Genomic DNA, 11,094 nt, shown 5'->3' on the forward strand with positions numbered 1-11,094 from the left:
CACCCGAGCATTGTCCCAGTCAGAGCAGGCACTCGCTCCTCCTGCCAGCCATGTGCATGCCTCCACGCGTGCTTTACGTGGCCTGCGTGTGAGTGACTTAGTGAATGAATGAACATGATGAAGTGCAGAGCGCAAGAGAGGCGCAATTACAGTAGCTAATGCGCTATTTCTGAGGAACCTGTTTTGCAGCCCAAGCTGAGTCCATTTGACCACAGCTAGCTTAACCTCCTCCTCCTCCTCTTCCTCTCCTCCTTCCTCCTGGTGGAGATAGCTAAGGCTAATGCATTATGCATTAGAGGAGCGGGAGCTGCTCCTCGTGCCGACGGGGCTGAAAAACAACCAAGCAAGGCTGACAGCTGCAGATACATTATTTAATGACGAGTCTCTCGTTATTAGTCAAACGCATGCCTGAATTAGCTAAACTGGGCTCATTCAGGCAGATCAGAAGCTCAATAACAACCAGAGAAAATAATAATTTTACAACATGCCAGGGATAGTTTGTTGGATGCTGACAAATAATAGCACCATCGTTAATATGAGGGAAATGTAAAGAGCAACAACCTAGCCAACTAACCATTAGTGAAAATCAAGTAAATATCAAGACTACAGATCAGCACCAGTATCTAAAACCCAGTCAGCTTGGAAACCTTCTCCTGCACCCCCTGCATCCATACAGCTGAAATCAGGCATAAAAAATGGGAATCTTCAGGTAGGTAGGTAGGTGGTACAATCAAGATGACCAAACCGTGATGAAACCCAGTAGTTTGCCCATCATCAGTGGTCACTATCCTTTCTCTTGCACCCCCACAACTCTGATTAGGTACCAATTATGGGAAGGCTACTGTAGGTAGGTAGGACAATCAAGGTAACAGCAAAACAACACCACCAGCATCCAAACAGTGGTCACCAGCAATTCTGCATGATAAACTAATCCAATCCAACCAGCACCACCATCCAAAACCTTTTTAGTTTGGACAAACAGTCCAAAAATCACTACATTTTCTACTACATCCCTCTAATCCTTCTTAGGTAATAATGATCAGATGACTCAGGTAGGTTGGTAGGGCAGTCAAGACTACAGAACAGCACCAGCTTGCAGAACTCATTCAGTCTGGATCATCATCATCATCATCATCATCACTGGTCACAACACATTCTCTTGCACCCTGTGCATCCATCAACACAAATCAGGCACTAATGATGAGATGGACCAGGTAGGCAGGTAGAATTATCAAGTCGACACAGAACAGCACCAGCTTAAAAAAAACAGCAAGCGAAAACAACCAGTGGTCACCAGCATTTAAAACCCAGTTGGCTTATCCAAATCAAGTATGCTGGTAGGTAGGTAGGTAGGTAGGACATTCAACACTACAAAACAGAATCAGCATCTAAAATTCAGTGAACCAGGTCCACCAGTAATCAACAGCACTCCTGTGCTCAACCAATCCAACCAGCACCAGCCTCCAAAATAAACCTCCACCAGTGGTCATTAACTCTTGCTTTGCATCTGCTGCACCCATTCAACTCAAAGCAGGAACCAGTAGTGTGATAATATAAGTAGGCAGGTTGGACAACCAAGATGACAGAGCAGCATCAGCATTCAAATCCAGGTAGCTAGCATGGACCACCAACCCAATACAATCCAATATCAACCAGGATAACCAGCATCCAGAACTCTGTTAATTTGGACCAACAGTGTCACAAAATCTTTATTCTACTGCACCCATCTAATTCCATATCAAGTAGGTAGGTAGGAAAAACAGGAATTGAGAAGAGCACCAGCATCTAAACCCAATTAGCTCGCTTGGACCACCAGTAGTCACCATGCATTCTGCATCCATCCAGTCCGGCCAGCACCTGCAATCCCCTGTTCATTTAGACAAACCCACCATCAGTAGACCTGCACTCATTCAACTCAAATCAAGCACCAATAATGAGATCAGGTTGGTAGGTGGAACAATCAAGTCAATCAAGACCTAAGCAGCATAAAAAAACAACCATTGGTCACCACTAGTGTGTTTTTGCATGCTGCATCCACCTAATTCAGCCAGTATTTTAATCTAAATCCCTGTTAATTTACACTAACAGTGCTCACTAGGTAGGTGGAACAACCAAGATGACCAAGACTGCATCCATAACAGCCCAACCAGCATCCAAAACACTGTTAATCAGGACCAACTGTAGTTACAATTATTTTATTCTAGTGCACCCATCTAATTCCATATCATGTAGGTAGGTAGGAAAACCAAGAGGTTGGACCACCAGTGGTCACCAACACTTCTCCTTCTTTCCCTGCACCTCTTGCACCATCCAACTCAAATAAGCATCCTGCTTTCATCTAGTCCAACCAGCACCAGCAGCATCCAAGCACAGTTTGCTTCTCTTCTTCTTTCCCTACATCTCCTGCACCTGTCCAACACAAATGAGGCAGTAGTGATGGTTTTGATGGATCAGGGAGATATATCAGGTAGTAGATCTCTAAGAGAGTGACCATTGGCCTGGACGGTGCTTCTTCTTCTTCTTCTGCACTGCCTGCACTAAACTCTCGCGCTCTCTCTCTTCTGAGAGAGCTTCATTTCGGTGCACTTGGTGCCACTTTCCGCTACAGCGCACTTCATGCGTACCAGCGCCACCAGCCAAACCGAACAGAACCGAACCAAACCAAGCCAAAATAAAATATAAATAAAGAAAAGAAAAAGAAAGCAGAGGCAAACTCACCTGCTGCCAGTTTTCCTCCAGCGACGGGAGCGCTGAGAAGTAGCCGGTGTCGTGGACGAGCTGAAGTTCCTGAAAGATACTGTAATTCGCCAGCACGTCCATCCTGAGGCTCGCGAAATGTTAGATAGAGCGTTTGTTTTGGTTTTGCTTCGCTGTTGCTGGTGATGATAATGATGATGATCCTCGAGCGTGCGTACAAAAAAAACGAGAAACACGAGAAATGCAAGAAAAAGACCCCAGTAAGAAGAAGGACAAGAAAAAGGAAAAGAAAAAAAAAAAACAAGAAGTCTTGAGATCCTTCTGGAAGTGCAGCAGTAGTAGTAATAGTAGTAATAGTAGTAGTAGTAGTGATGCAGATCAGAAAGAGAGAGGGAGCGATGTGGTGGGAGAAGAGAAGAGGAGAGGAAAGGAGGGAAAGGGGGAAAAATGATTGTTTCCCAAAAAGAAAAATGTTGAGCCTCACTTTAATTGCAATCCCGTGCCTTTAGGATGCAAAAAAAAGAGTGGCGACGAGCAGCAGCCACCTATATCCTCATCTCTCGCTGCTTGTCTCTCTCTCTCTCTTTCTCTTTTTTTTCTTAGCGTGTGCGTCTCTCTCTCTCTCTCTTTCAGTGTAAATCCAGGTATAGTCTCTCTCTCTCGTGCTGCTGAGCCTCAGCAAGCACATCCAGTAGGTTTGGATTGGGGGAACGAAAGCGATAGAGTGAGTGAGTGAGTGAGCGAGGGAGAGAGAGAGAGAGAGAGAGCGAGGGAAGGAGGGGGGGGCGCTCGCTCGAGCTGAGGGGACTCTCTCAGGGGGTGGGTGGAGTGTGGAGTAGGCTGGGTGGGCGGGGCCAGCTGTCACTCAATTCCGTGCGTGACCATATAAGGCGAATAGGGTTGATGATCTCACTGGCGTCCAATTAAGGCGGCGCTAAAGTGGCCCCGTGGGCGTGGCGAAGGCGGGGCGCAGCCGAGCGCAGCGCAGCGATTGGCCGAGCGCGCCTGCCAATCCCGCCGTACATGGCAGTGAAAGGTGAGCTATTTTTAGAGAGGTATAAAACAGCCTCGACTCGCTGGACTCGGACACACGGGCTGAGGGAAGGCGAGGAGGAGGAGAGGAGAGCTGCTGCTGCTCCCAGTTATGGGCATTTTAGTGAGGAGAGGAAAAAAGGGAAAGATCACATTTTAGGGGAGTTTTGTAAGATTGTTACGCTTTGCAGTGAGAAGTGAAGGATTTTACCCTGCCAGGAATGGAAAAAAACAGCGTCTAGCAGCAAAAATAGTTGTGTAATAATAATAGTGTGTGAAATATTGCTTAAATTATGTGGAATAAAAAGGATTAAATGCAACTTTTCAGCTGGATAGCTGCTAATGGACTGTAACACAATGCTACTGTGGTTGAAGAAAAAAAAACAGCACAGCCAGTTCAAGCTGGTTAATTTTGTTGATTATCTTAAGTTTAGTGTGTTTTAGCTTAAATTGGATGGTTTAGCTGCTTTTTAACTGAGAAAAATGTGTAATAAAAGCTTCTAGCAGTAGGAATAGTTGATGTATTTTTCAAATATTGCTTAAATTATGTTGAATAAAAAAATATTAAACTTTAAGCTAAAAAAACAAGCTAATTGACTATACCACAATTCTACTAAATGCAGCTCAAGCTGGTTACGTTTGTTGGTTAGCTTATTAGCAATATTTGATGTATTTTCATAAATATTGCTTAAATTATGTGGAATAAAATTGTAAAAAAATGCTACAATGCTAGTTTAAGCTTTGACTAGTATAGGGTATGTTTTAGCTTAAGATTGATGGCTTAGCTGCGTTTTGTGGAATATGTGTTTATGTGGAATAGAAAGCTGAATAACAGCTAATAGACTATAGTACAATGCTACTGTGGCCAGCATGACCAGCTCAATGTGGTTAAGTTTGTTGATTAGCTTAAGCTTTGACCAGTATAGGGTATGTTTTGTCTTAAGTTTGATTGGTTTAGCTTATTTTTTGACTGAGAAGAATAGAAAAACAGCAACCAGAACCAGAAATAGTTGATATAGCTGTGAAATATTGTGTGAAATATTATATAATGTGAAATAAAAGACATTAATCCAACTTCACAGCTGGATGATAACAGCTAATGGTAAAAAGGGGAAATATACCTTGCTGAAAAAAAAACAGCATAGCAGCTCACGCTGCTTAAGTTTGTTAATTAGCTTAGGCTTTGACCAGTATAGGTCAGTATAAATATATATGTTTTAGTTCCTTTATGAATGAATAAATAAGGGAATATCAGTGGTAATAGTTGACACGTGTGACATGTAGCTTGAATTATGTAAAATAATAGGCTTAAATCCAATTTTACAGCTAGATAGATAGATGTGTTAGCTAAGGCTTTGAGAGTAGATTGTATGTTCTGGCTTACGTTTGATGGTTTAGCTGCTTTTGACTGAGAGGAATAGTTAATACATATGTTAAATATTGCTTAAAAAAGAATAAGTCCAACTTTACAGCTAAGTAACAGCTAATAGACCTTGCAAAATGCTAAAATGATAACTTAGCATGGCAGCTCAAGATGGTTGATTAATTTAGGCTTTAAGAGTATAGGGTATGTTTCAACTTTGATGGTTTAGCTGCTTTTTGACTAACCAGACATTGTTAGCTGGGATTAAGTTGACCATTAATTAACCAGTATAACTAAGCTCGACCATGCAAGTTGACCAGCATGACCAAGACCAGTAGACCAGGATTGTTGACTCTAATGGCCAAGCTGTGATTAACCAGCATTACCAAGCTCATGTTTGACAAGCTGGCATAGCCAAGCTGGTTGACCATGATGGCCAGTAAATCCAATCTGATTGACAAACAAGACTTAAGCAAGGTGACCAGCAGAACCAGCATGTCCAAGCATGACCAAAATCAATTGCAATCACCAACCACCTGTACCATCAAAGACCAGCTTAAGACTGAAACCAGCTACCACCACCATCAGCTGAACTTGAGCTGCATTTCTCAGTAGATTATTCAATTATAAAAGAAATAAAAAAAAGATCGTTTTGCAATGGAAAATAAAAGCTTCTAAACTGAAGGCAATGAAAATATCAACGTCCCACTGTGGAAATACTTAATATATTTGAGAAATAATGTTAGAATTATGTGGAATAAAAGGCATAAATCCAACTTTACAGCTGGATAAAAACTAATGGACCATATCACAGTGCTACTGTGGCTGGAGGTGGCACTACAAGCACAGATAGCTTCATTAACTCTTGTTACATAATTGCTCATATTGATTTATCACATTGATCTGGTTATTGGTTTGTAATGGACAATTCCAAAGCGACGACACCCGCAGGCCACAATAAAGCCGGGAATCAATATATCCTAAACTTTAATGCCTTTGTCCAAACTGAAAGGGCATGATAAGTTTTTTTTTAAAACACAGAGCACCATGTAAAAGTATTTGATAAGATGAAATGCAAAATGTATTCTATTCTTTATTTTTCTACATCATTTCTTAGTGGCAGCAAAGTCAGGTCAAGTCAGGTCATGTTTGTTGTGAAATTGTTGAGACACTTGATTTGGATTTATTTTTATTTTTTTACAGTGGTGTGTGACGAAATCAGGTGTCAATTGTAAGGTCTATAAATACAACAAATAATTGCTATCTTATGTACTATCCATAACCAGCAATTACAGATGTCTTCTGAATTCCGTAGGGAATGCTGATTACGATTAAATGTGGTAATTTGGGGACTATTATGTGACACTTCATGCTGCATGTATTCTTTTACCATTAAAGTGTTAGAATAAAATCTTTTGGCAATAATTTTGACCAACTATGGTAAAACAATGTCTCTGGCATCAAACAGTGTATTTATTATTAGAATACTGTGCTTTTTGCGGTCTCCTAACTTACAAAAAATAAATAATTTTGACTATCACATTTATCACAAGAAGCAGACTACAGAGAAATAATATTTTGCCAATTTAATCATTTTTTATTACCCACATTGGAGTGTTTTCGAATATGAACTGACCGTTTAAGGTCATGCCACAGCATCTCAATAGGATTCAGATCAGGACTTTGACTCCAAAGGCGCCAAACTCTTTTTCTTCAGAGGCAGACTTGTTTGTGTGTTTTGGGTCATTGTCCTGCTGCAGAACTCAAGTTTTTGTTTCAGCTTGAGGTCATGAACAGATGGCTGGACATTCTCCTGAAAAAGCAAACCAAGCTCAGACCATCACACTACCACCACCATGTTTTACTGTAGGCATTTTTTCTCTGAAATTCGGTGTTACTTTTAACGCCAGATGTAACATACACCTTCCAAAAGGTTTAAATATTTGTCTTGTCAGTCCACAGAATATGTACTTTCCTAAAAGTTTTGGCAATCATCAATATTATTATTATTATTTTTTTTTTCAAAATTGAGATGAGCCTCAAAAATGAAGGGGGCAAACACTTTTTTTTGCACCACTGTGGTTTATTGTTATTTATCATTTTAAAGCAAAGTTAGACACAGCACATTTTCGAACAGTTTTCGTGACTGCCTGAGACTTTTACACCGTCTTAAATTTAGAGTGTATAGCCACAGCTTCTTTTTTAGGTGAAACATTTCACATTGCAGAGGCCTGTGTTGCCCAGCACAACTGTCACACCCCATCAGATCAAAAAATAGTGCGATTTCAGAGTTTCGTGTTTACAAAATATACAAAAACACACACAAGCAGATATGTGTTGAATGTCTTGTCAAGATATGTTCTCTGAAAAACTTGACAAAGTGGGTTTCCAACCCCGTCCTCAGCTTGGCGCATGCCTGCGTGGATATATAGGCCAGTCGTATACGCTCGGTGTGTTGTTAGGCCTTGCCACGTATCTCACTTCAAACTGACTAACAGATCGAGACATTCAGTAAAACTAGGCCAAGCACTCTCTCGCTGTTTTTAAAACCACTAGAAACTCTGTAATCTCTCAGGAACTGTAGCCAACAATGTGTATTATTTAGCCTATGGGACTCGAGAGAACGAGAGAAATGACCCCTCGGTGACCGCACACGCCTGGTGAGTCTCATCATTACTTTGGTCCCTAAGAAAGAAGCTTCGCTTAATATCCATTACCAGTGTAGGGCAAGGCCATTAATATTGTCTACGGGCGGCAGGAGTAAGAAAACATCTATCCTTTAATTAGCGTACAGTTTTGATCAGCAAAGCAAATGTTACATTTTAATTATTTCTTATGACAGTGTGTGTAGTCGCCTGATGTTAATAATACATGACTATGTTTTGAGACTTTATACTCTGTAAATATACTGTTTACATTCTAAGTACATTACATTACAAATGGCTTTACATTAACTACATAGTAAGAGAGTTGCCAAGAAGGAATGGTAAAGATTGGTGTACTTTTAAATAGTGGTTGAAACCTGGATCTGTACAAAGCCATATGATGTTAAACACAGTACTGTTATAGACTGTAACGATACGATTATATCACAATACTGTGATTCTGCAATACTTGATATATATCGCAAGATAATTAGCTACGATACTTCACAGCATCTGTGTTACTAAAGAGGAAAAAATACTCCTAAAAACAGGAATTATGTATTTATTGCAAACCAGTATTCTTCATTTGATTAGCGCCACCATGTGGACTAATAAAGAAGTACGTTTAGTAAGTCAAATTGGGGTCTTAGAAAGTTCAGAGTGCCTTTGTTTTATTAAAAATACAGCACCAGTCAGTTTTTTCATTATTTTTAAATGTTCTGCATTGCAGATTAATACTAAACTCATCCAAACTATTAAGAAAAAAAATAGAATTATTTAATAAACAAAAAAAAAGTGTTAAACAAAACAGAATATGTTTGATATTTTAGATTCATCAAAATAGGCACCTCTTGCTTAGATAACAGCCTTAAACATATTGGCAAAGGTCATGAGTTAATTACTTAAATTTCCCGCTCTCTTAATGTTAATGTTTGAGAGCATCAGTTGTAAAGTTGTGAAGAGTTGGTATACAGTGAATAGCCCTATTTGAGTAATGTTCTAATCCATAGTATGGCAAAATCTCCTCAACTAAGTAAAGAAAAAAAATAATTTATTTTAGTAAATAAAGATCAGGCAATCTAAAAAAAAAAAAAAGATCTTATCCTCAAGTATCCTCAAGTTCTGTCGCAAAAAGACCATCAAAAACATTATGATAAAACTGGCTCTTATCAGGTTCCCTTAGGAAAGTATGGCCAAGAGTTTCCTCTGTTGCACAGTTAAGATAAAATCATCAAAGAGTTACCAGAGTCAGAAATCGCAAGTAAACAGCACCACAGTTAAGAGCACCTAAATGCTTCACAGAGTATTTTGATTTGTTTAACACTTCCTACTTAACACAAGTTACTACATGATTCCTTATGTGTTCCTTCATAGTCTGAATGACTTCAGTATTAGTTTTTAATGTAGGAAAAATAAAAAATAAAAACATTGAATGGGAAGACTTTTGACTGGATAATGTACAATACGATATATAGCATATTGATATATAGTGTTTATGATCTTATTAAAGCATCCCATAGCTGGTCATCTTGAGCGAGGTACAAATGGTTGCTCGCTCTCTCTCAATCTCTCTCAATCTCTCACTTTCTCTCTCTCTCTCTCTCTTTTGTCCACTGAGTGAGCGACAGCATGCTGTATATCTAATGTAACTCAATTATAGCATTCAGCTGCCTGTGGTGCAGTCATATGACATTATCACAGAGCAGCAATGATGACCTACAAGTACATGAATGTTGCCTATTCAGTAAATCTGCCTATAGTGGTAAATGTGAACGTAATAAATGTGGGAACTATTTTGTGGCACTTTACCCTGCACGTATCCCTCCATCCTGAATGTATGGAAACAAAAAGCGAACACAGCCAGGCCAAAAGCTTTTAATCCACTCTGGTTCAGGCAGTGTTTTTACAACCATTTGGTTTAATAACCTTCTTTGAGCTTTTAGAGGCATTGTAGCATATTAGAATAGGGAAAATTGTTGTACTAGTAGAAATAAATTGCCTATAAAATAAAACCAGTCAAATGTTTAAATTCAGTGATTTTAACTATAAAAATAAATGCATTTAGATTAAAGGTTTAAAGATTAAACTCTGGTGTAAAATGGACTTTTGATGTAGTAAAACATGATTAAAAAGTACTTACCTTTGATGAATAGCACAACTCCGTTCTCCCACAGCGTCAAGATCCTGAAATTTTAACAGTTTGTCCAAACAGGGGCAACAATGACCTGTGGTTTGCCAAATAGTGAACCCACAGCCATCTATTTTGTTGCCCTTTCTACGTATGTGTTATAACTGATTATTAACGATTTTTAAGGCATTTACAACCTAATTAGTAACCATTAATAAACTAATTGTAAACCATTTATAAACCCTTTATGAAGGTAGTCTTATTTTAAAGTGGTACCCTAATAAAAACATTTTTCTTACCTGTTTGTATGTGAACTCTTTTTCCTCATTATGTTTCTGAAAACTACATACAGAAAAATGGTTTACATTTGTGTCATATATACATGTAGTACTGTAAATGCTAAATGGGAACATATTCCCATGGACATGGGTGTGCATTTGAATTTGTACAGTGGCCTCATGAAGTCAAAAACAGAACCAAATACTTCTGATAAAAGTGCTTTGAATGTATATTGTCAGCGCTTATTTGATGCTCTGCAAGAGATAAGTATATAAATAGCTGTGTGTGTTGTTTTAGTAGAAGGAATCAGTTTTGCGTGAGATTTGTTTTAACAGAGTTTTAACAAAGCAGTTAATCATTTTCAGTTTGTGTTTAGAGTTTTGAGAAACTGAGCCAAGTTTCTAGAAATGCGTTTAAACATTTGGGAAAACTGTGTTTGTTTGGTTCCCCAGTATTATGTTAGTAAATGTTATAGTTAAACACTGACCAGCAATTATGCACATACAGTAAATGAACTGTAAATATGTTTAATGAATAAATTGTATGAAAAAACTAATTCAAAACAAGTTCATGATCTCATTAATGAATGTATACTCCATGCTTTATGTATTTTTAAAACATATAAAGCTGGCTGCTCCAGATAAGTTCTACCTAAACTGCATTATCAGTGTTTTCTCTCCACAAAACTCTGTACAAAACTGTACAACACATTTAAACACGAGTGTCATCCTGTGCTTGTTGGTTTAACACAGTGTATTATTGTAAAACTCACAGGGCAGGTCCCCGCTGAAGGCTAATACTTCAGTGCAGTTGTATAAAAGGTAGTTGCTGGCTCTTCTCACAATGATGAACGACCTGTCCTGCATTTGCATTTACCTTTATGTTTGGCTGTAATATATAACAGTAGCGCCGCACAGCAATACAAAAAGAGACGTGACAAAATGTGAATT

The 11,094-nt window shown here is 38.9% G+C and overlaps 1 protein-coding gene across 1 annotated transcript in view; it reads right to left on the reverse strand.

Moving 5' to 3' along the window:
- Nucleotides 1-3,432, reverse strand: part of klf7b (Kruppel-like factor 7b) — a 70,888-nt gene extending 67,456 nt beyond the window's left edge. The window contains exon 1 of the mRNA XM_007260433.3: nucleotides 2,719-3,432. Coding sequence (XP_007260495.1) covers nucleotides 2,719-2,820 — 102 coding nt within the window. The 5' untranslated portion in view covers nucleotides 2,821-3,432. The remainder of the gene's footprint in view (nucleotides 1-2,718) is intronic.
- Nucleotides 3,433-11,094: the final 7,662 nt, after the last annotated feature.

Source organism: Astyanax mexicanus, chromosome 11, assembly GCF_023375975.1.
Source record: "Astyanax mexicanus isolate ESR-SI-001 chromosome 11, AstMex3_surface, whole genome shotgun sequence".
NCBI lineage: Eukaryota > Metazoa > Chordata > Actinopteri > Characiformes > Acestrorhamphidae > Astyanax > Astyanax mexicanus.